Source organism: Papaver somniferum, chromosome 5, assembly GCF_003573695.1.
Source record: "Papaver somniferum cultivar HN1 chromosome 5, ASM357369v1, whole genome shotgun sequence".
NCBI lineage: Eukaryota > Viridiplantae > Streptophyta > Magnoliopsida > Ranunculales > Papaveraceae > Papaver > Papaver somniferum.
In genome coordinates this window covers 115785306-115812014 of record NC_039362.1, presented here as the reverse complement: position 1 = coordinate 115812014, position 26709 = coordinate 115785306, and the positions used below count along the sequence as shown (strand labels likewise).

Below are 26709 nucleotides of genomic sequence, written 5' to 3'. Positions count from 1 at the left end.
TCACAAATACTAGTGTTGCATTCTAAAATTGAATTCTTATAAATTATTTTATTTTCATCGAAATAAATCATTAAATTGATTTATAGCTTTTATCAGCTGAATCCTGTAAATCTACTGTGAATATTTGTCTCTTCAGACACATGGGCTAATACCGGACAACCCCAAGAGAACGGTGTGGATGTACATAGCCAAGAAGGTCTTAAGATCATACTAGAGAAAGATGGAAAGAGGAACAATATAGGAAAACAAAATAAAATAAAAATAAAACATGTGGGACAGGCGCCGGCTGTCATGGGAAGACGGTCCCCCTTCTTTTTTTATTATTAAAATATTATTATTATTGATTTACCTAGGTCTTTGTACCAATTTCACCTTAAGTAACTCCAGCTAAGTCTTACCAAAAATACCAAGGGTCCCGCTCAGTGTTTTAAAAAACAAAAACTTAAAGCGATACGGTGTCCTAGTAAAGCGTAAAGCGCAACTTCAAAACGTTGTTGAAGCGTAGCTTCACAAAATATAAATATAAATACACATATATAAATACTTATAAAAACCACCATAATAAAGGGAACAACTAGCTAACTAATCACATGCCTGATTGTTTTATTCTACCACCTTAGAGGTATTTAAGAAACACTATCCAAGAATGTTTGTAGACCTTTTTTCTTCGCCAAGACATTCATGTCCTCCTTCTATAGTCTGTCTTGCATTCCTTCCTCTTCATTAACTAAATACTCAAGGTTTATTCGTCCTATTGATTTTGATCCTTCATCATTAAGTTGAGTTACGATCTCTTGTTTGACTTCTGGAGGTACACTAGGACATGCAGAATCTCCCTTATGCGTCTGTCCTATGTGACTTTTCAATCTAAGAATCCCTCATGAAATTCTCCTATCACATAACTTGCACACCACGTATGAAACATGTCTTCCTCTAATAAGTGGACCTTCAACTTCAGTACCATATTTCCAAGCTGGATCTTTCTTTGAGGATTTCTTAGTTGCGGGCATGCTGGCCATTGCAGATCAGAAGAATAGAAGATGAAATGGAAGAAGAAGAAGCTTTGGTTTAGAAGATGAAACATTTGGAGTTTTGGAGTCTCTATAAATAGAGTAGTTTTTAGGGTTTTTTTACACTAAAACATTTTTAGGGTTTTTTTACACTAAAACCTAAGAAGAAAACGTTGTGACTTGTTTTTGGGATTTAAATTCCTGTTTTTTCTCTAGAAAACCTAAGAAGGAAATGTTGGGATTTGTTTTGAGATTTAAATCCCTGTTTTTCTCCAGAATATTCCTTTTTTTTCTCTAGAAAATATAACCTAGTATTAATGCGGACGTATTGGAGCGTTTTTGTAGTGAAGCGCTAAAAAGCGCGCTTCAAAACGTTTTTTAAAACACTGATCCCGCTACCCATAGATGGTCTTACCACCTCATTGGCCGGTCCCGCCACCAATTGGTCGGTCCCATCCCTCACCGATGTGTTGGTTTATATACCACCTCTTGGTCGATCCTTGGTACCACCTCTTGGTCGGTCCCTCTTCCATTAGGTCTTACTACCTAGTATGTTACGTAACGACTTGCCTTAAATTTGTTTTTGATTTTAAGATTGTCAGAATGATTTTTTATTGTCGTTTAGAGTGTTTCATTGGAAGCGACAAGATAATGCATTTCTCTTGTGTTCCTCCTTAAAGTCCAATGATGGAGAATGAAATAAAGATAAATAATAAAAAAATCGGAGAATTGCTAAGAACTTGCAGTTTTTTTCCCTTTTTACTTTATTACTTTTTAGTTTTGAGTTGTGGTGACTAATTTTATCTATATAAAAGTGGGTTAAACATGACAAATGTGAATCTTGAATTTTTGATTGTTTCATTGAAGTGATAAGACAAAAAAATGATGGTTGTCTGAAAATGAAAAATACGATCAAATTAAACAGGGAGCTCGTAGTACATAGTTGTATACATGTTGACTCTTTTTGAAGCTGATCATAATCTTGCAATTTTTATTTATTTGGTATTTGAAACTTGCATATATGATCATAGTTTTATACATGTTTAGTGTGTACATAGTTGTACACATGTTAATTTTTATTGTGCACATAGTTGTACACATGCTGATTATTAATGTGCACATAGGTTTACACATGTTGATTATTAATGTGTACATAGTTGTACATTTGTTGATTGTTAATATGCACATAGTTGTGCACATGTTGTTTATTAATGTATTATACCATGATGCGCTTTTGACATCAATCTTTTTTGTAGCGGATGCATGAATCATGGACAACATATCAATTGGTTGCAATTAATGAAGACTATTGACATGGATATGATACACAAATGATTACCTTTTGATTGTTCTATTTATAATTAATGGATATCACTAGGGTACGTTTCTTTATCTTTAAGTTTAGTATCTTTATTGTTTGGTTTATATTAGGAAATTCAGTTGAGACAAAATGATGAATCATAAACGTTATTTCTAATATAGTTGACCCTAGTAATAATGCGGATGATAATCGAGTTGATGATAGGCCACACTTCATACTCATTAGTTATTACGTGGTTTTAAATGTATTAAATTTATGGACTCATAAGCTACACATGGTAGAGCATCCAGGCTTATCACAAGGTTTGTGGAGGTTGATGTTCATCTGAGTTTCCATATTACGTTTATTCAATATGGGTAACGTTATTGGTGCTTAGATAGACGATTCAAATTATAAGTGTGTACAAACTGGTGCACCTTAATTATCGTGTCTCTTGAATATATTGCATGATTATGGGTATGAATGTTGGATTTTCTGGATTTTGTAGATGTGTACATCGTTGAACCATTCTCCCGTCTTATTGATATAGGGACTGTTTTATGGGTATGGATGTTGAATTTGCTAGGTTTTTGTAGATGTGTACATAATTCTACATCATTGTCCTGTCTCATTGACATATGGCATGTTTTATGGGTATGGATATTGAATTTGCTAGCTTTTGTAGTGCATACATAGTTGTACACCATCGTGCCATCTCATGAATATGTTGCATGTTTTGTGAGTATGAATGTTGGATTTACTAGGTTTTTGTAGATGTATACATAGTTGTACACCAATATAATTCCCATAAAAAAAATTACTGCATAGGGTTATGAAATTTTGTGCATGTGTGTTTATTTTTGTACAAATGAGATAACAATGAAGCTAAAATTAAAACTTTAAAAAAATGAAAACTATATCGTTATATGTATACTCTTTTTGTAGATATTGGAAAGAGCTTTCCAAATATATAAAGTTTATGAATTTTGGACGAGCGGTTCGCAAGATAAATTATTTTTATACTATTTAAGATTGCTAACATCAATGAATTAGTTTGGACTGAACCGTAAATATTGGACTAAATTGTAAATCAGGAAGGTCATTTATGTACTTTCCATGTTTTAAATAAATAAAAAACTAATTTATACATGATAACTAGTATATCCAAATCACATTTTGGATTAAACCGTATTTTTTTTCATTGGGTAATGCTTTAGCATAAAAGAAAAAGAAAAGTTGAGTCCTACTATCACGAGGACGCGCGCGTAACGGTTAAAATGAACCTGCATCTGATGGCCACCGTATGTGATGTTGTCGATATTTGCAAATACATACCCATATTTAAAGTTATCTTATTATCGTTAATGTTTTATTTCATATTTAATTCCCCTATAATTTATACCTTATTTGTCATGCATCCAATTATACTAGTCTAATTTCGTGATCAAATATCACGGAAACTGTTTTTTCTTTCTTTGTATTCTTGTGTCTAGTATTTGGGTAATCATCTGAAATATAAGTATTAACTGAAGAAGATTAGGCTTCTTTTAGCTGCCGATTCTTGGGCCACTGGTTTTCCTCTGGAAGATAAAAGCCTCATATATGTGCCACTCCATGGATTACCGTGTGTCTATTAGAGCAAGGATTATGGGAGGTTGAGAGTCACTTTCACAATGAAAGAGTTGACTAAATTAGGTCCTACTATGGATAGAGGAAAATCCTCTCTCAACCCAAACTCGATCTCCTTCTTTTTCATTCGAACGAGTGAGCACAAGTCTTCCCTATACGGCTCTTTGTTTGCCGTTTGAGAGAAACTAACACATACGGTTAACCAAATGCCATTTGAAGAAAAAATGGAGTATATAGGCTAACGATCATTCGTTTAGAAAGATTTTATGCTAGAAAGGTTATATCATTAAAACTTCAAAAAAATTCCCACCTAATGTAAACTTTAATTTTTTATATTTTAAAAATCCAAACTTTTTCCCTAGGCGACAGTTAATTATCCGTACAACGTTTAACGTTCTCTATCCCGCACTAAAGGACGCTCTATCACATAGACTCTCACTCATTTTAAAAAGGATAGAGGGCTAAAATACTCTATCCCATAACTCTTATTCCGAGAATTTATTTGTAGACTTTCTTTTCATCTCTTTTTTTTCCCTTCACTAACACGAAGAACGCATCAAAGTTAAACTTCATCCTATTAAAAGAGGCCTTATGTAATGAACCAATCAGTTACTTTGATTCTCATATTTTCTCAAATTCTTCTTCAATATGATTATATATAATAGTTTAATTTTTAGTATAAATTCTGTGCCATTAGGATTACAACTCAGTTCTATACATTTATAATTATGAATCATAGGTTGAGATAATAGAAAGTATAGGTTGATGAGTTTGATATTGATCCCTTAAATTTCTGTAATTTTTGTCTATTGATGGTTCTTTGTTAGTCTGATTTAATTTATAATCTTGGATTTGAGTTCTCAATATTTTCTCTTATTTTTTGTTGTGGTTGGTGGCATGATGTGTCCATGGCCCTTGTAAGATAATGGACTTGAGGATCAAATGATTCTTTAGGCACACTACATGAAACAAGATTTTACGACAGCATAATTTGAAAACCTAAACCAAATGAGCCACAAATTTGAAAGCTTTAGCTGCCAATTCTTGGGACACTGGTTTCCCTATGAAAGATAAAAGCCTCATATATGTGCCAGTCCATGGATTACCCTGCGTCTATTAGAGCAAGGATTATGGGAGGTTGAGAGTCACTTTCACAATAAAAGAGTTGACTAAATTAGGTCCTACTATGGATAGAGGAAAATCCCCTTGTTTGTACCCAAAAATTACTTTTAGGCACAAAACACGATTGATTTGATGATGATGATGATGCTGATGATGATGATGCGAAATTAGGGTTATGAAAAAAATTGAAGAAAAATAAAAGAGACAAAGAATTTAACGTGGTTCGGCAAGTTGTGCCTATATCCACGAATGGAATTCCGTAGAGAGAGATTTTATTGATATGATGATTACAATAATTCTTGAATGGTTAGCAAACTTAGAATTCCATGTCCTTTGAGTTGGATTTTGGACTCTTTTTATAGGCAATAATCAAATCTAGTTGTAGTTAACCCTAGATTTGCAGTTAACCAAAATAACCACCTGGATTTGTACTTATCCTTTAATATTTGTGTAAATCTTTGAAGATCAATGTCTGTCTTGAAAGATTCTTGTATATCTTCACATGATTTGAGTATATTTTGAAAGATCATTGTTTATCTTCATAAGATTTGTATCTATCTTGGAAGAAACTTATCTATCTCCCAAGATTTGTGTTTATCCCAAAATGACTTCCAAAATAAGTCTTTTGGGCTTCTATATAATAAGCTAAACTGGGCTTCCATAATAAGCCATTGGTTTCTACAATAAACCGAACTGGGCTTCTATAAAAAGCCATGTGGGTTTCCTCAATAAACCCACGAGTTTCCATAATAAACCAACTGGGCTTCTATAATAAGCCATGTGGGTTTCCTCAATAAACCCACTAGTTTCTACAATAAACCAAATTGGGATTCCATAATAAGCCATGAGTTGGTTTCTTTAATAAACCACCGGGCTTCCTTAATAAGTCCGGTCGGGCTTCCTCAATAAGCCCGAATTGTTTTCCTTAATAAACCACCGGGCTTCCTTAATAAGTCCGGTTGGGCTTCCTCAATAAGTCAGAGTTGGTTTTCTTAATAAACCACCAGGCTTCCTTAATAAGTCTGGTTGGGCTTCCTCAATAAGCCGACTGGGCTTCCATAATAAGTCATACGGGTTTTTTAATAAACCGACGGGTTTCTTTAATAAACCGACGAGTTTCTATGATAAAACAAACTGGTTTCTCCAATCGTTATGCAATAGCTTGTGTGGTACGCACATGCACCATTTTAATGGGGTACAAACACCCTTCTCAACCCAAACTCGATCTCCTTCTTTTTCATTCGAACGAGTGAGCGAAAGTCTTCCCTATACGGCTCTTTGTTTGACGTTTGAGAGAAAGTAACACATACAAAACAAAACAAATTTATGTTTAGAAAGGTTTTATGTTAGAAAGGTTATATCATTAAAACTTCAAAACAAATTCCCACCCAATGTAAACTTTAATTTTTTATATTTTAAAAATCCAAACTTTTTTCCTAGGCGAAACTTAATTATCCGTACAACGTTTAGCGTTTTCTATCCCGCGCTAAAAGACGCTCTATCACATAGACTCTCACTTATTTTAACAAGGATAGAGTGCTAAAATACTCTATCCCATAACTCTTACTCCGAGAATTTATTTGTAGACTTTCTTTTCATCTTTTTTTTTTCCCTTCACTAACTCGAAGAACGCATCAAAGTTAAACTTCATCCTCTTAAAAGAGGCCTTATGTAATGAACCAATATGTTACGTTGATTCTCGTATTTTCTCAACTTCTTCTTCAATATGATTATATATAATAGTTTAGTCTTTAGTATAAATTGTGTGCCATTAGGATTGCAACTCAATTCCATACATTTATAATTATGAATCATAGGTTGAGATAGTACAAAGTATAGGTTGATGAGTTTGATATTGATCCCTTAAATTTTCTGTAATTTTTGTCTATTGATTTGAGGATCGAATGATTCTTTTAGGCATACTACATGAAACAAGATTTTACGACAACATAATTTGAAAGCCTAAACCAAATGAGCCATAAATTTGAGGGGTTTAAAGGATCCCCCAACCCCCGGTAATGAAAACAATAGAATTTCAAAGCTCCACTCTTCCTGGTCGTCCGATCTCCCGAATTTAAAATTCATCTGTCGGATCTGAAGATATTCCCAAAATTATTTCCATGTGAACTATTCACGATATCCATTAGATATGATTTGCATTTATGGCCCATCTGTTAGGTTGAAAAGAATTTCGCCTAGATGTGCAGATTATTTGGGGGTTTATTTGAAATAATAAACATGTATAAAGACCTTACATAAAAACTGCACCATTTATTCATCATCTTTTTTGTTCTTGTGAATCCGGTCGTGTAGTTCTCGCTTCTCGACAACGTGCATCGCACGTACACTCTGCTTATAAAACATTAAAAATAACAAAAATAAATAAAATAAAATTATAACCTGTATTTTTGCGAATTTTAAATAATATATCGAAAAAATAAAATGCGGATTCATTTTAGCTGTTACCCTCGCATGAAAGCGAGACTCAAAAACAAAACAGCTTTCGAGTAAAAACAACTCTCTACTAGCAGGTGAAGTTTGGATAATAGATATTCGTATCTCATTATATTATTTTTTGATCGCAACCATCGCCAGCGCAATCTCGATGCACTGGCGGCGACAAAGTCGAGGAAGGCGCGAGGCTGCATCACTGTATGGTGCTACGAGTAACGCCATAACTACAGACAGACCAGTAATAGTGTAGTAGTATGTATGCGCGCGGCGGCTTACATAAGGTATCCATCAGGCAATCCGCAGGACAAATCTCTCTTGATTACTGTGCCCTAATGTCATTTTACTTCTACTTTTAAGAGAACAAATGCATAGAGGAAAATATGTTATTGTAAGTCAACTTTCATTTGTTATCACACGATACGCAAGATGAGAAACTCAATGCTACTGATGATGACAAGTCACTATTAACCTTTTTAAATCCAGTGATGTACTGCCATATGTGCAATAAGGTGCTTCTCATAAAGAAAAAATTAGGACACCATGCCTATTGGGGATGAAATTTTCTCGATGGATAGATATTCTTAAAAAGAAGTAAATGTAACACTATTTTTAGGTTCCGATATCAAACCATATTAGACCTAATTACAGAAAGAAGACAAACCGAAATGAAACAACAGTAAAACGCCAAGGAAGTCATTTCGTGGAGGGAATTTTTGGCATTTGTCTTACACTCTTTGTCTTAACCTTTTTTTTTTTCAAATACTTGAGGGGAAAAAAAAGGTATAGTTGTTGTGTTTTTGTCACTAAAGAGTTGATAGTAAATATGATAGATATGATTTGATATAAAGCTGATGAAAGTGATTGATATGTCTTGAAGCCCGAGCACACTGACGCGTCTATATCTGAGAGAGAGCTAGCTAGCATTTCATTTTAATATACTCAAATACAACAGTGATGGGATGGGATGGGATGGATAGATTGATAGACACGATCGATGCATGCATGGACTAGTGATTTAATTATGGTTTAAGATGGCTACTACTATTACTATACCTAGTCGAAGAACCTACTTCTTAATTGGATTTGGTAATATGCATAGCTGTAAGATCGTGTGTGTTAATGATACAAAATTAACTCAACAACTTCCCTTGACATGTTTTGTTTATTTTTTCCCATCAACAGTTAATAAGATTTTGACTTAATAATGGATGAAACCATCACTCTACTGCTGTTATCTCATTGAACGATAGTACGAGATCGTCAGTCTTAATAATGTTGCCCTGTGCTAGCTTTTTGTCCCATTTTCCCCTCCAGTTTCCTGCATGCTACGTTTGACATCTGATCAATCATGTTAAACAAAGGAGCGCATTATTCGCACATTATTTATCTTGGTGTTTAAAGAAACCGCAAATTATTATCTTTACTTGATTGTATCATGTGTTTGGTGGTGCAGGAGACAGGTTCGCATCCAAAGATACTCACACTCCTAATGAAAATTTAAAAAAAGTATCAGTGTACGTATCTTTACATTCCTTAGATACGTGACCATAGTACCAATACACCCAAATATCTCTATGCATGGAGTGCAAACTTTAAGACATTGTGCAGCTGGAGCCAAGCTTAAACGTTGACATATTTCTATTTTGTCCGTTGATATTAAAAAATCAGGAGTTGGGAAGATATTCAGATTGATTGGCCATCTACCCGAGGGTTTTCTCCAAAAGCTACTTTCTACGGAGAGGGTTAAAAGAATCTGCCAGTACCCCCAAACTAGCTTAGCTAGCTAGAGCTACTCGACTGCATACATACATGATATACATACCTGACCTGAACATACAAATTATATCCACTATCGAAAGGACTATGCAGCCATAATGTAGGACCATATCTCAAATGAACACAGCTTATTTGGTTAAAAACAAAAAACAACTTCAGCTTATTTGGTTAAAAACAAAAAACAACTTCACTCCGATGATCAAATTGTAATTACGAATATGTATTATCCAAACTTCACCTACTAGTAGAGAGTTGTTTTTAACTTATTTTTATAGTCCAATTTACTAAAACCATAAAATGAAAAAAAATAAAAAAAGGTTTCTTCCCTCTGACATATAGGAGGTTTTAGGTTTAGTTTAAGAATTTTGCAGCTAATTAAGCTGACCTATTAACCTAACTATCCATCAGGACTTAACATTTTGAATTCATGATCAACGAGTGCATGCCAGGGTCTTAATATTCTAACTAATCTAAAGAAAATGTCAAAAATGATGTAAGCTGTGAAATTATCATCAGCCTTGGCATCATCCATGTGTGCCAATGCAGTTATTCCAGCAGGAGGATTGTCATTTCTTCTGCTCGATCTACAATAAGTAATGGATTTTACGTTTTTAATTTATAAAAACAGGCGGATTCTTATTGAAACTCCGGTGACATATCATACCCGACCCAAATAATACAGGGAAGGGAACCTTAATAGAATGAGATTTATTTTTCCAAAATTAAAAAGGACCCTGAGGATCGGAAAAAAGAAAGAAAGGAAGCTACGAAGATAAGTGAGTACAAAGAAGAGATTGTACGTACTCTACTATAGGGAGTATGGACTAAAGAAAGATTTTACTTAATCTTACCGCTGTCTACCATATTGCTTTGTTTGTTTCATTTTTTCTAACCACTGTATAATGACAGAAATGAGCAGCCTTATCGATCCCCACCTCCTCAATCGAATCCTCATTCTGTAACACACACCTCTCTCTGATCAAAAGGAAGAAACTACGGGCCTCTCCCTGTCAGAGAAATACCTGCACACTTCCTCACGCACGCACGCATATTCAAAGCAGAACACCCCATCTCTCTATGTATATATAGCAAGGTTCGAAAAACGGGTCACGGTCCAGGTCACAGGTACTAGGCGTGACCGTTATAACGTGTTTTGACGGGTGTGAGCACGTTTTGGGTCAAAAACACGTTATATAGGAATAAAACGCGTTTTTTTGACGTTTTTTTTTAAATAACGGGTGTGATAACGGTTAAATAAGAAAAATAAATAATTTGTGATCTGAATTTCCTATGTAACGGTAATTACAGCTGTGAAAATGGTTACAACGGGTCTAAATAACGTTGTTACTACGTTTTTTCATTTTTTTTGGTTTAATTTATTTATTTGATTTTTTATTTATTTGTTTATGGGTGTTTAACATACAAATTTATGGATATCTAGTAAAATTCACAACCCTAAGTCTATGACTTATAACAATGCATTGTAGTTATCGTCTACCGACAATATTTATACACGCATACTATCACTATCCACTTGATATGTTCAAGTTGTCACTCGAATAGTTCAATGCATTCCCCAATATTTCAATAATGCATATTCGGATTCAAAAGCAGTCAAAACTTTGTTGTCAAATAATACTCCTAGGCTCTTAGCTACTTGCTACAAGACTAACCAACAAGGAATGCAACAGGGAGGGAGTCAGAGACTAGCTAGAGAAAAAGAGAGTGAGAGAGGGAAGTCAGTGAATCGATTTATCTTTTTCTTTTGCATTTGGAGGTGTGTACAGTATATGCTACATGTGGTCTGTACTTTAGAGTTCAGACTCAAAAGTTAAAGAAATAAAACAAAAAAAAAAAGTAAAAAGAGTAGTTGGTTTCATGATCAAAGACATAGCTAGCCTGTGCTTATATACGCATGCAACGAGATTCCAAATGTTTCAAGAATATTTCGATTTGCTAGCTATTATGTCTTCTTTCCCAAAGGAATGCTTTAAAAGGACAAGAAGAGAATTGAAATGAAATCAATACCTCTGGTTCTCTGCTTCTTGCTCAAAGGAATGCTTTACATTTTGAATTTCTCAAATACAAGTTTAAGAGGTAATATTAATTATTTTTTTGTAGATTTTTCATTCAATTAGAGATATAATTTATTAATACGTTATTAATTTATTTATTATCGTTTTTTTCTTTCATGATGTTAGAGTAGTGAATATAGATGTTTGAGAAATATCGATGTTTTTTTCTTTCATGATGTTTGAGAAATATTTAAGAAATGTTAAGTGAGAAATGTTTCATTCTATTAACGTATATTTACTTAATAAATGTTTCATTTTTATCTAAGAAATGTTTTAAGAAATATAGATTTTTTGTTCATTTTATTATCATTTATTTAAGAAATGTTTTAATAAATGTTAATATTCATAATTAAATAGTCCATCAACTTGAATCAGTTGGCACGTAAAAAATCATTGTTTCTTTATAAAAAAAATGACATGATGAATTGATGTATGGTATGTTTGTATTCCTGTTCTCAATCATGAAAAAATGAGAGGCTACACGATCCTTAATTTCAACTTTTAATATTCAAGTTGAGTAAATGACTAATGCAACTTGTGATTTCTAATTATAATGCTACTCTAACCATTTTTGTATTGATGGAATATGTCCACTTAACTTGTATTTATATATGTCACTTATTGCTATGTGAAATTTCCTACTTACAGAATATAATGGAAGGATCAACATCTGCAAAACGAGATGTTTTTCATGCATATTGTACTGTAATGAGTGATGATAAAAAGTTGAAGTGTAATTTTTGTGAAAAAGAAGTGTATGCGGGAATTTCGCGTTTCAAAATGCATTTGGCACAACAAAGAGGTACAATTACTCCCTGCATGCATGTGCCACCTGAGATTAAAAATTTAGCAAAAGTATGGGTGCAAGACAGAAACAAAGCAAAACGGCAACGAGTACCAGAAACTGAATATGAAGATACAGAAATTCAAGATATGTATGAAAATGAACCGTGGAACCCTGTGCATGATATAGATGAAGAAGAACAAGCGCCAGTAACACAAAAGAAAATGGGCGGGTTATCGAAGTTGAAGAACCTTTTTGGACGAAAAAGTAAGAATACTAATGCCGGAGAAGGTACATCACAGCGTCCACAGGCCTCTATGGACATACCTAGTTCTTCAATGCGTACACCACACCAAGCACCTAGGATGTCTGTAGATATGGGAGGACAATATAATACTAATAGGGATTTGATGAGTTTGTTCAGACCGATTATAGAAGATATTGGTCCGACAAATATTGTTCAAATAGTAACTGATCAAGGATCCCAATTCAAATCCGCAGGTAACTATTACAACTTAATTTAATTACAGTTGTTTATTTTCATATATTATTAATTCATTTTTCATTTTGTTTTAATAGGTATGAGATTGGCCATAGAGTATGGTACATTTTTTTGGGTACCTTGTACAGATCATGTGTTGGATTTAATGTTGGAAGATACTGAAAAGTTCCCCTTTGTTAAAGGTGTGATTTTTGAATCCATATTATATCTACAACCCAGCAGCCAATCTCATCAACAATGAAATTTCTCAGCCCCAAATTTGTCTCAGTGAAGTTATATCAAAAATGATTAGTAGCCCTCAAGAACAAGCGACATGCATGCTAGAGGTGTGAATTTTTATTAACAATTAATTTCGTAATTATATGAATTTCTATTCACAATTTTTGATATTTTTAGGCGGGAAGAATGCAAATGATGCAAGTCCAATTTGCATCACCATCAGCAAGATTGGCTGCTCTGCAAGGTGATCCTGTAAGCTGGTGGTTGTCATACGGTGCTCAGTTTCCATCACTCCAGAGGATCGCGGTAAAGATACTAAGCCAGACAAACACATCGTCTGGATCCGAGAGGAATTGGAGTGTGTTTGAAAGAATTCACACCAAACTACGCAACCGTTTAGTTTCGTCAAGAATAAACGATTTGGTATATGTTCAGTACAATTTAAGATTGGAGCAGCAAAGAGTTCAAGGTAAAGCAAAGCGACATAACATCGATGTCCACGATGTTCATATCCTGCTGACAGATGAAAATATGCTTGATTGGATAGCAGGGGATGATGAAACACCAGTTTTACCTCAGGAAGAACATTGGTTAAATGAATTGGAAGAGGAAGCAGCTAATAATCCTGAGCCTCTCCCTCCACCATACGAATGGCATGATCCAGAAGTTGAAATCTCATATCAAAGGTTGCCAGTGAGTAACTTTGTTTACGACTTTGGTAACCTAACATTTGGAGACAATACACAAGGTCATGAAAATGAAAATCCCATATACAATTCTCATTACACTGAAGATCGTCGAGAAGAAGATACCCGAGGAATTAATGAAGAGTATAATTCCAATATTAATATCAATAATGAAGTAGATAATCGTAATGATAATGAGGAAGAAGACTATGGTTATGAAGATGACGATATTGTTAACTACGACAGCCAAATGCATTACGCGAACCAATATGAGGCGGAGGAAGAGGAGGAGGAATCAACTGAGAATCGTCGAGAAAACAGAAAATACTTGAATAAGTCGGAAAAAAATGCCGGTACAAGTTGGTTTGTCTAAGTTTAAAATTTCAAGCACTACTGTCACTAGGTTACTTATTGTAAGTTTATAAAATTTGAAGTGTTTAATGATTATTTATGAAATTTTAGTTGTAAGTTTGAAATTAAAAATTGTATAAGAATTTCTCCAACTCAAATTTTTTTTCCTTAAAAACGGGTTTAACCGGTATGAAAACGGAAAATACGGTGTAAAAAACGTGTGTTAAAATGTTATTTAGAAGAAAAAAACTGAAATATTAATTTTAAAAAAACGGTAATCACAGGTGTGAAAACGGTTATAACGGGTCTAAATAACGCCATTATTTCCTATTTATCGGTGTTATTTAGGTAAGCGTGTTGGTGAGCCTCACGGGCACGGTATATGGGCGTGAGCGTTATAACGGACGTTTTTTCGGAAAAAACGGCCGTTTTTCAAACCTTGATATATGGAGAGTCTACTCTAGAGGAAGAGAGGAGCCTTGCATGATAAGTGTTGCAGAAGTAACTGCAGAGCTAAAAACAGAGAAAGGACAAAACAGAGAAACAGATTTCACCCAGATATCATACCCCATTATTTCTCCTTCCTTCTGGTCGGTCGCTTACTGTACTAGTACTACTCGATTTATCAAATCCGTATGATCACATTGCTGCTAGCTAGCAGTCTACCGGCTACTCATCCCCTCAGCCCTGTAACCCTTCCCTCTATTTATTTGGTTCACTTCTCTTCTATTCCTGTTCAGTTGCATTCTGCTCATTTCGTATTTTCATGAATGTTATAAATTCTTAAATTCCTCTATTTACCCTGAGAGTAAATTTATTAAAAAGCTAAGGCGTTCTTTTTTCTGGGTTACCCTTATAACTTGTATAAAACCCGTCCTCTCTTTCTGCACACACTTGTTCTTTCTTCACCTTTCCATCATGGATAACTTTCTAAAAATCGACAGCAACAATGAATCTTATCTCCCTCCTGGTTTCCGTTTCCACCCAACAGATGAAGAACTCATAACTTATTACCTTCTCAAAAAAGTTCTTGACAGTAATTTTACTTGCAGAGCCATTACTGAAGTTGACTTTAACAAATGTGAACCTTGGGAGCTTCCAGGTAAAACTATAAACTCTCTTTGCAACCCATTTTATTTGCTCCATGTAAACTTCCGAATTGTGTAGTTTTGCTGATGAACTGTGTGATTTAATCTAATATGCAGAAAAGGCAAAGATGGGTGAGAAAGAATGGTACTTTTTCAGTTTAAGGGATAGAAAATATCCAACTGGTCTGAGAACAAACAGAGCCACTGAAGCTGGATATTGGAAAGCAACTGGGAAAAATAGAGAAATTTATAGTTCCAAAACGAGTTCTTTACTAGGGATGAAGAAGACATTAGTATTTTACAAAGGAAGAGCACCTAAAGGTGAAAAGAGTAATTGGGTAATGCATGAATATCGTCTTGAAGGAAAACTTTCTTATCGTTATCTCTCTAAAACCTCTAGGGTACGTATATGTGACCCCCCTCGATCAATTCATCAATCTCTTTGGTACAATTTTTTTTTTTTTTGTTCTTCTAATCCTTCGATCAATCTCAAAATCTGATTTATTTTTTTATCTTTTATGATTTCTCATCGCTGTTAGTAATTTTCAGTTGACTTAAATAGGTCCCACAGTGTTATTAGACATCGAGGTCTATCTAACATTTCATTTTGATGTGGCTTTGTACTTGCAGGATGAACGCGTAATTTCAAGGGTTTTCAAGAAGAGCAGCGGAACTGGCGGTTGGGGTGGAGGAAAGAGGCTTGGCGTTGTCAGTTATGGTGGTGGTGTAGGATGCTACAGCTCGGATGTTGGTTCTCCGTCCTCGAATTCCCTTCCGCCGCTCCTTGATTCATCAGCCGGCTTCGCCGCAACTGATCATGAAATAAGCTGTTCTAATTACGAGAGCGATAACAACACTCGAAAGCACGTGCCCTGTTTCTCCACTAATAACATCGTTGTACCGAACGCTGTGGTCGTAGATAATCTCAATCCTTTGTATGGAACCGGTACTAGTAGGTTTGGTTCGTCGTCGTCTACGTCCAGCATGATCAGTAATGCAGGTGTCGCATGTACTGATCCAATGGATCAATCAGGTGGGAATGGTCATTATCATCTCAATTATCCTACAGGGTTATTCCCGAGTTTGAGATCATTGCAAGATAACCTATACTTCCCCAATTTCTTTTCACCGTCACCAATGAGTACTGTTGCCACTACTGCTGCTCCACTGTCGGAACACCGTTACCATCCTGAATATCAGAACAATATCAACAATTCTTGGGTTCATGAAACAATGCAGCCCAAGGTGGAACGAGTACAAATGCCGCTAGGTAGAACAGAACTTGATTGCATGTGGACTTGATGTAACAAGGAATTGGAGAAGAAAAAAGAAGAAGAAGGTGGGGCCCCGGGGGTTGGAATGCGGCCAGCTTGTGTGGTAACGTTATTATTAGGAGTTTGGGATACCACTAGGGGGATTCCAAAAGCTATCAGCACGGCAGCCTTGGTAAAGTATTAAGTGTGTTTGTTTTTTAATGTAGGACTGTCATTTAAATCTCAACTTGTCTTTATAGACCCCAAGTGCCTTCGGCATCACTTGCTTGCTGGCAATGACAAGATGTATTTTCGATCTTTTCATGTGCTTAGTTATTTTTCGTTCAGTTTTCAAGTAATGGGTTTCTTATCTCCGGTAGTGACATCTAGGATCTCTTTTGTAAGGAATGCAACAAGGTAATTGCCAATTATCTCCGGTAGGAAGTGATTGAGAAGTTACGAACTACCCAAGTACCTAGAGTTTAGTATTTCATTTTGGCACTCTATAATGGGTTCAACAAGTATAATGGAATTCTGACTTTAGGTATTCGGCATGCTGCCATCGAAGCCCAAATACTAGGAAGTTCATCTTTTTTAAAAATGTGACCCCCAAATTTAGTGCAGTCATTGCTCTTAATATTGGGTGTCAATCCATGTGGTAAACAAAATTTTCATCTTGTTATACGCTTTTATTTTCTTTTTGAAGCATATTTTTAGTATCTTAGTAGATAGATATTTCGCCCCGCTCATAAATATTATTTCAATCTTAGTTAATAATAATTTGAAGCTGTTTACAATCTTTTTTCGACAAGTTTTCAAGAAAAAATTAGTAATAAAAGGCAAAAAAAGAAAAAAATCAGAAACAGAGAGGGACATGAATCTGAACCTCCATCAGAAAGAGAAACGAATCAGAAAAATAAATAAAAAATATAAGAGCTTGAACCTCTATCGGAGAGAGAGAAAACGAATCAGAAAAGTAAATCAAAAATATAAAAGCTTGAAAAGCGAGAAATAACTTCAACTAGCCCATGTAAAGTGTTCTATCCTGAAAATTCATTTCAGAAGCTTTCATATTTTTTGTTTTTGTTTTGGTGCTTTATGCGCAAAACAGGTTAAAAACTATCTGCGGGAGGAAAAGGTATTTCTTTAATTGCCATGTTTTCTAATACCGGCGACGATGAAAATATTGGGTAGTCATCGTATTTCTTATCACATGGATAGTATATTAGATATAGATACAATTTTAGCAATTCATTTCACTTGATTTCCTTCATTCATTACTAAGATGTATTTTCCAAATTTCACATTGTTATAAGAAATTAAAATGAGATGTAATTAATCTGATAAAAATTTATTAAAAAAATCCTTTGATGAAAACTTTGGCTAGTAAAATCTATATTTTGCATTCCAGACCAAACCCTAACTTTTTACACGGTTTTTATCTGATTTAGATTAGATCTTGACTAAAGTCCATGAGATGATTATAATCATACACTCGTTACACAATTAATTCAGCAGTATAAATTTAATAGGGCTGCATTATCTTTTAATTTATTATCAACCGTAGGTTGAGAAAAGATTTTAATCACATCCATTATAATCATCGTCAACTTTCAATTAGTTACCTTCCCAATTTCCAGTTACATCTGTTAGGATTCCATGCGTCCTTCCTCTTTTAGCTGAATTTTATTGTTGTTAAGTTATAATTTTATATATATTATTAGGAGAAATCACATTATGTTTTAGGTAAAAAACAACAATTGGGAAAAAATGTAAAACTAAAGACATCTATGGATCTCATTTTTTAAAGAATAAAAACTTAGTTAACATTGGGATAATTAAGTCCGCATAAATGACACCTAATGTTGGAGCAATGGGTATACGGAATTTGGTGTCCATCAGTTTATACATTCATAATTTTTATACGCTAATTTTAGAAATATATACAGATGTGCTCCTGTTGAAATACCCCATGGACAAATGTATCCCCGTTTTTTTGACATTTGCAAATCTACCACCGTCGTCAACTTTTCCATCTATTTTGGTTAAGTCCCACCATAATTTACTTATTTACCCTTTTACTCTTTGCCATGTTAACCTTTTACACTATTTTTCAGGTTCGTCGAGCTCTGTTCAAGATCGTTTCACCATTTTCAGGTTCGTTACGTCATTCCCAAAAGGGTTCATCATTCCCAAGTTCAGAGTTTATCATTCCCAAGTGCAGCGTTCACGGTTTAGGGTTCAGGGTTCACGGATTTTATTATAATTTTCAGGGTTCACGGATATGTAAGCTAAATTCAGGGTTCATTACTCACAAATTCAGGGTTCATGGTTTTTACTTCAGTGTTCATCATTTCCAAGTTCAGGGTTCACGGATTTTATTTCAGGGTCGGTCATTTCCAAGTTTAGGGTTTGTGGATTTTATTTCAGGATTCATCATTCCCAAATTCAAGGTTTAGGGTTCATCATTTCCAAGTTCAGGGGTAATGGTTCATGGGTTCATCATTCCAAAATTCAGGATTCCGAGTTTTTAGTTAGTGAAAAATCAACCAAGCACAAAAGGGATGTGGTTCATGGGTAAATAGGACTTTTTAATAGATTAGATAACTGCCACCTTGCACTTAATTGGATGGAAACCGTTTTTTTCAAAAAAACAATGGGACCAAGTCAAAACAAGAGTATATTTGTAAATTTAGAAAAACGGGGTACATTTGAAATGCAAAAAAAAAAAACATGAGTATATCTGAATTTTACCCCTAATTTTATTTATAGCTTATGCGTTTATTAAACAAAACATGTTGACCAAATATTTTTTTTTTTTGAATTTGTATTCATAGCCTGGAAATTAGGTAGGTGAGTCATTGAATAGGTGATACAGTGGCTTAGAGCATCCACAGTGGGCGAGTATAACCAAATTTATGGGATGAGATCCTAACACAGTGGGACGGAGTAAAGATCAAATTTGGACCAAAGATCAAATTCCAGACCAAATATGGTCGCGACCAAATCCCAAATTCTGATATAGTCGGGCGTAAATTTAAAGTACGTTTGATGCTGGGCGTAACATAAATTTACGCTTGTTAACGGGCGGAGATTTAAATTACGCCCGATGAAAATTGAAATTAAATAAAAAAGAAAAGAATGGGCGGACTTTTAAAGTCCGCCTGATGGAATTTGGAAAAGAATGGGCGGACTTATAAAGTCCGCTTGATGGAGTTTTACAAAAAACGGGCGGACTTTTGAAGTCCGCCTGATGGAATATAAATGGGGCGGACTATTAAAGTCCGCCTAATGAAAAAAAAAAGGGGCGGACTTTTAAAGTCCGCCTGACGAAATTTTAATCCTGTACCGTTGCGTCACAACACGGACTAAACCCAAAATTTGATCTTTTTTTTGATCTTTGATCTTTGGTTTTGATCGCACCACTGCAGTTGCCCTTAGTGTCCTATAAAAAAAAGAAATTTTATATATGAAAAATATTTTTAAAAGGAGCTTATCAAAAGATAAAAAGTTGTTAGCCTTAAAATTTTTAATTGTTTGCTAGATTTACTACATAAAAGGTTTGTAATTAAGTTATTTTTATCTTGTCTAATACGATTTTGTTATAAACATGATAGAAGATTCATTAAGCTCTCTCTTTAGAACCCTAGAAAAATCAAGTGGAAGTCTATTAGAAGATTATATATTTTTTTTTCCGAGAATTATTTTAGTTCATATATTTCTCCTAAAACTTTAATTTTCAATCATGATAAGTAATCCTACAACTCTTTTTTCTTATTCGATATGGTAATTTTTAATTACTGGTTAAATTATCTTGTATTAATTATGTTGATATTCGTTGATAAAGTCAAATACCACACAAAATATTAAAAACGAAATAAGTCATGATACTCTGACTTATATTGCAAGAACATGTCAATATCTCGATATTGGTTTTGTTGATTTGAAAAATATTTTACAAGTAATCATGTTTGGGTCTTTGTGAAAGTCATGAAGACCCGATTAATCAGTGTCAGGATGGGTTTGGTAATGTTTTTATTTTTCTAAAAGCACTTTTCAAAACCTATATATGTCAATAATTTTTAAAATTAGTGTTTGGTGAAAAAGAATTAAAGTGCTTTTTATCCAAAGCACTTCCAAAAGGTTCAACCTATTTGCCACCCACACTTTTCATATTTGCCACTCTCATCAGAATTTTTATAGTAATTCTACTTTTCAATTCTATTTTTTCCTATTTACCACATATAAAAATTAAATCAAATTTGACTGGAACTATCCTCACTCTTATTTGTTTTCTTTCAATTAATCTTTGTTTTCATCCTTAAAAAATTATTAATCCTAGGTTAGAATTCATGTTAATTAGTACACCACCATGTTTAGATTTGTTATTTCTTAGCACTTATCATTTAGTACTGGAAAGTGTCAAAGAATAGATGGTACAAATGCACGTCTTGACAAAAAATGCGAGTCCGTTCCTTTCAAATATAGCTACAGTTTGCTATCAGTTTGTCGTATTCAATAAATTCCGATTGCTGAACTAATCAATCAACATCAAATATAAGATTCTTCATGTACCTTCATTATCGGCCATGATATTACTTTTTCCTCATCGCTACCAAAATTGTTATTGTGTTCTTTGAGAGCTAATTAGTTTTTACACTACAAACATCATTCATGCAGCCAAACATGACTATCGTTTTGCAAATCAGGAAAACTACAACAACTACCAATTGGCCGAAACTGGACGACTACGAATCAGAAAATATTTTTGTTCAAATCGTTCATAGATGAACCACTACATATGTTAACGGACGTTCATCGAGTGAAGGTGATAAGGGACTTTTTATGGAATGATAATGGAGGAAGAAAGAAAATGCATTCGGTTAAATGGAATGTGCTATACAGAAGGAAGGAGTTTGGTGTTGGATTAACTTCAACACAGAAGTCACTAACAAGCTGGTTAGGACAAGATTAGGAAATTGATGTAATCCTAAGGGAATTAGAAGTCATCTAGTTCTTAGAAAAGGAAAGACATTTAATAAGGTAATAGGACTAGGAAAAGGAATTCATAGTTCTATATATATATGATCACCAAAGTTGTGGTTGATCATATGAGCAAGATTAGAGCTTGTGTTTAGTTTTGAGAGATTTTCTAAACATCAACAAAGAGAGTTGTCTTTATATAAGCTAAGTTTCATCTTGCAGTTGCCATTAATTGGTATCAGAGCTTGTTTCTGAGCCATGGAAAACGAAACCACCATTGTGGGTGCAAAACAGTTCACGCCACCATCAATACAAGTTCCAATCCTCAACGCCACAAACTACACAGTATGGGCCATGAGAATGAAGGTACTGATGAAAATCTACAAGGTGTGGGATACAATTGAACTAGGAACAGATGATGCAGATAAGAACAATATCGCTATAGGTTTACTCTTTCAAGCAATACCAGAATGTCTTGTTCTACAAGTTGGTGAACAGGAAACTTCAAAGAAAATTTGGGATGCAATAAAGGCACGTAATCTCGGAGCTGATTGAGTTAAAGAAGCCCGTCTGCAAACCTTAATGTCTGAATTTGAAAGAGTGAAGATGAAAGACACTGATACTATTGATAGCTTTGCAGGAAAGCTATCAGAGATAGCCTCAAAATCTACGTCACTTGGACAATCCATTGATGAAGATAAACTGGTAAAGAAGTTTCTCAATAGTTTACCAAGATCCAAGTATATTCATATCATAGCTTCTCTCGAACAAGTCTTAGATTTAAAGAAGACTAGCTATGAAGATATAATTGGAAGATTGAAAGCATATGAAGAGAGAATCCTTGATGAAGAAAACAATGGAGAAACTCAAGGAAAACTCTTGTACACAAACTCTTACCAACAAAACTCTGCGACAAGAGGAAGAGGTCGTGGAAGAGGTGGAAGAGGAAACAGAGGCCGAGGAAGGGGAGGAAGGTTTAACTCATAAGATAGAACAACAAGTCAGAATGATCAAAACCAAGGGAAAGAAAAGAAGGATAAATCAAACATTATTTGTTACAGATGTGATAAACCAGGAAACTTCTCCTCTGTATGCCCTGAAAGAATACAAAAGATGGAAGAAACAAACAAGAATGAAACAAGGGAAGCAGATACAACTCTTTTCATGGACGAAGTTGTATTCTTAAACGAAGGGAAACTAATACCAAAGAACTACGAATCAAAGGATGGAGAAGAAGGAATCTGGTATTTAGATAATGGAGCCAGCAATCACATGACTGGTAAGAGACACTACTTTTCTGAACTCAATGAGAAAATCAAAGGACAAGTGAAGTTTGGGGATGGATCTTCTGTAGAAATTGAAGGGAAAGGATCAATTCTATTTCAGAGCAAGACCGGAGAACAGAAGCTTGTCACAAACATCTACTTCATCCCAAACTTACAAAGCAACATTCTAAGTTTATGACAAGCTACAGAAGTTGGATGTGATGTTAGAATGCGACAAGATTATCTAACAGTTCATGACCCAAGTGGAAGAATTTTAGTTAGAGTCTCACGCTCACAGAATAGACTCTACAAGATAAGTCTCATGATTGGAAGGACATTGTGTCTGAATATGAGACTGGAAGATCAGACATGGAAGTGGCATGCAAGATTAGGACACATAAGCTTTAGAACTTTAAAGGCAATGTCTCAGAATAAGATGGTTCGAGGGCTACCACAGATAAACGATGAATCAAGGATCTGTGAATCATATTTAGTTGGGAAACAAACGCGTCAAGGTTTTCCAAAAGCAACAACATTCAGAGCCTCAAAGCCTTTAGAGCTTCTTCATGCTGATTTATGTGGTCCTATTACACCACAAACCCTTGCAAATAACAAATACATATTTATTATTATAGATGACTTCTCAAGATATATGTGGTCTATTCTTATGAAAGAAAAGAGTGAAGCATTTGATAGATTCAAAGCTTTCAGAAATCTGATAAAAAAGAGTTAAAAGAGGAAGTCAAAATGCTTAGAACTGATAAAGGAGGAGAGTTCACTTCCTTAGAGTTCAACAAGTTCTGTGAGTCAAATGGAATCAAAAGGCAACTCACAACACCATATACACCACAACAAAACGGAGTGGTGGAGAGGAGAAACATGACTCTAATGGAGATGACAAGAAGTTCTTTAAAGTCTATGCAGGTACCTAATTATCTATTGGGAGAAGCTGTACGACACTCCACATACCTAATAAACAAGATACCTACGAAATCTCTGAAAGACATGACTCCATATGAAAGTTTGCGAAAGAGAAAACCAAACATAGATCATTTAAGAGTGTTTGGTTGCAAAGCATACGCAAAAGTTGATTCTGCAACTCTTAAGAAACTGGATGATCGATCTCATACTCTTGTGAATCTAGGAATTGAGCCTGGATCCAAAGCTTACAGATTATTCAATCCAACAACGAAAAGAGTGATAGTGAGTAGAGATGTGGTATTCGATGAAAAAGCAAACTGGAACTGGAAAGAAACTAATGATGGACCAATTAGGGATCCAGGAATGTTTCACATGAGATGGGGTCAAGTAATTGATGAAGGCGAAGGACCCATAATCATCAATACCAATGGAAACAATGATGTTAATCAAGAAGAAGAAGAGAATAATGAAAACACTGAGAATAACGAAGAAGTAGAAGAAGAAGAGATCGATGAAATAACTCAGCCCATTCCACTGCGAAAATCAACAAGACAGATACAAAAGCCACAATCTGGAGGATTATGTTCTTCAAGCTGCAGAAGAATGTGAGATAATGCTACTTTCTGTTAATGATGAACCAAGGAATTTTCAGGAAGCAAAGGTCTCGACTAAATGGACACAAGCATGTAGACAAGAAATTATCTCAATCAACAGAAACAAGACTTGGTTTCTAGTTGATAAGCCAGGTGGGGTAAAAGTGATTGGTCTTAAGTGGATCTTCAAAATAAAACGGAATGCTGATGGTACTGTCAATAAATACAAAGCAAGGCTTGTAGCTAAAGGATATATACAAGAATCAGGCATAGATTTTGATGAAGTTTTTGCACCAGTTGCTAGAATTGAAACAATACGCTTATTAATTGCAGAGGCAGCATCAAACTCATGGGAAATTCACCACTTAGACGTTAAGACATCATTCTTACATGGTGAATTGTGAGAAGATGTGTATGTTGAACAACCAGAAGGTTTTGAAGTAAAAGGACAAGAGCATAAGGTTTATAAGTTATCAAAAGCTCTATATGGTCTAAGACAAGATCCTCGAGCCTGGAATACAAAGTTAGATCAAATCTTAAAGGGAATGAGATTCATAAAGTGTTCTAAAGAAACTTCTGTATACAGAAGAGAAGAAAAGGGAACGCTTCTTGTGATTGCAGTCTATGTAGATGATCTATTTTTGACTGGAAACTCCCTTAAGGTGATCAATGAGTTCAAGAGAGAAATCTCATCAAAGTTTGAGATGTCAGACCTCGGAAAACTCACTTATTACCTTGGCATAGAAGTCCATCAAGGAGTAGATGGGATTCAGATTAAACAAGAAGCTTATGCAAGGAGAATTCTGAAAGAAGCAGGACTTGAAACTTGTAATCCAACTAAGATACCAATGGAGTTTGGACTTAAAGTTTCAAAGGCACAAGAAGAATCAGAGATTGATTCAACGAGTTATAGAAGAAATGTTGGATGCCTAAGATACTTATTACACACAAGACCATATTTGGCTTTCTCTGTGGGAGTAGCAAGCCGTTATATGCAGAGTCCACGCAAGTCTCATGGTGATGTAATAAAGCAGATATTGAGATATCTAAGAGGAACAATCAGCTGTGGATTGAAGTATGGTCGAGGAGGATCAAAAGGAATTGTTGGGTATAGTGACAACGGTCATAATATTGACCAAGATGATGGAAAAGGCACAACTGGTCATATATTTTATCTAGGAGTAGAACCTATTACATGGTGTTCACAGAAGCAAGACACTGTTGCCCTCTCATCCTGTGAAGCTGAGTTTATGGCTGCAACAGAAGCAACTAAACAATCAATATGGATTCAAGAATTATCGGGTGAAATCAAAGGAAGAGAACCTGAAAAAGTTCTCATCAAGATTGATAATAAGTCTACAATTGCACTCACTAAAAATCCAGTGTTTCATGGGAAGACGAAACACATCACAAAAGGTATCATTTCATACGAGAATGCATCGAGAAGGAGGTCATTAACGTAGAACACATACCTGGAACTGAGCAGAAGGCAGATATATTGACAAAGGAATTATCTCGGATCAAGTTTGAAGAAATGAGGAAATTAATAGGAGTATAAGATTTCTCACAAGCACAGTTGAATCTTAAGGGGGAGAATGTTGGATTAACTTCAACATAGAAGTCACTAACAAGCTGGTTAGGACAAGATTAGGAAATTGATGTAATCCTAAAGGAATTAGAAGTCATCTAGTTCTAAGAAAAGGAAAGACATGTAATAAGGTAATAGGACTAGGAAAAGGAATTCATAGTTCTATATATATATGATCACTAAAGTTGTGGTTGATCATATGAGCAAGATTAGAGCTTGTGTTTAGTTTTGAGAGATTTTCTAAACATCAATAAAGAGAGTTGTCTTTATATAAGCTAAGTTTCATCTTGCAGTTGCCATTATTTGGTGGCTTGGGCATTAAGAATTTGAAGAAGATGAATCAGGCTCTCTTAACCAAGTGGCTATGGAGATTTGCCAATGAAGAAGACGCTTTGTGGAGAAAAATTGTGGCTGAAAAGTATGGTACTGATGGGGTAGGTTGGTTATCAAAATGTCCTAAGATTTATTTTGGTAGATCTGTTTGGAAGGGTATTATGAAATGTAGCAGTATTTTTCGAAGCAACATCAAATTCAAGGTAAACAAGGGCACAAAGGTCAGATTTTGGTTTGATAACTGTCTTCTCTCATCTCCTCTTCATGAAGTTTTCCCTAACTTGTTCAATATCTCTAGAAAAAGGAAAAATTTTGTGTCCAAGTGTTTTACTGGAAATGGATTGTGAATTGGGATGTTGGTGTTCCTAGAATATTAAATTCTAATATGAGAGCTGAAATGATTTGGCTACAAAGGGATATGAATAATGTCAAGATCAAGCTAGAGGAAGAGGATGTTTTGGAATAACATCTATCCATCAAATGTTTTTTTTTCCAGTTAAGTCAACTTATGACCAACTGACAGATGCACATTTGATGGTACCTGTGGAGCATATTTTCCGTTTTATTTGGAAATTAAAGGTACCTCCTAAAACTGGTTTCTTTCTTTGGACTTTAGTTCATTCAAGATTACCTACCAGAGACTTGTTAAGAAGAAGGAGAATGGATGTGCCGCAAACTTGTTTATTCTATAATGAATTGTAACTTCGGATCATATTTTCATTCTATGTGTTTTCGCATAAAAAATCTGGACACACTTCATTCAAAAGTTAAAGTGGT

General features: G+C 34.8%; 1 protein-coding gene across 1 annotated transcript; it reads left to right on the top strand.

The window, feature by feature from the left end:
- Positions 1-14826: 14826 nt before the first annotated feature.
- On the top strand, positions 14827-26398 carry LOC113279491 (protein CUP-SHAPED COTYLEDON 2-like). The gene is made up of 8 exons (XM_026528185.1): positions 14827-15010; positions 15114-15397; positions 15627-15996; positions 16066-16266; positions 16477-16604; positions 17361-17387; positions 25893-26135; positions 26231-26398. The coding sequence occupies exons 1-8, from the start codon at positions 14827-14829 to the stop codon at positions 26396-26398; spliced, it is 1605 nt and encodes a 534-aa protein (XP_026383970.1).
- The last annotated feature ends 311 nt before the right edge of the window (positions 26399-26709 follow it).

Excerpts from the sequence above, each read along its gene's own strand:
- LOC113279491 (XM_026528185.1), top strand. The coding sequence starts at position 14,827 with ATGGATAACTTTCTAAAAATCGACAGCAACAATGAATCTTATCTCCCT. Across the intron at positions 15,011-15,113 it reads TGAACCTTGGGAGCTTCCAG|AAAAGGCAAAGATGGGTGAG; the intron begins GTAAAACTATAA and ends TCTAATATGCAG. Across the intron at positions 15,398-15,626 it reads ATCTCTCTAAAACCTCTAGG|GATGAACGCGTAATTTCAAG; the intron begins GTACGTATATGT and ends TTGTACTTGCAG.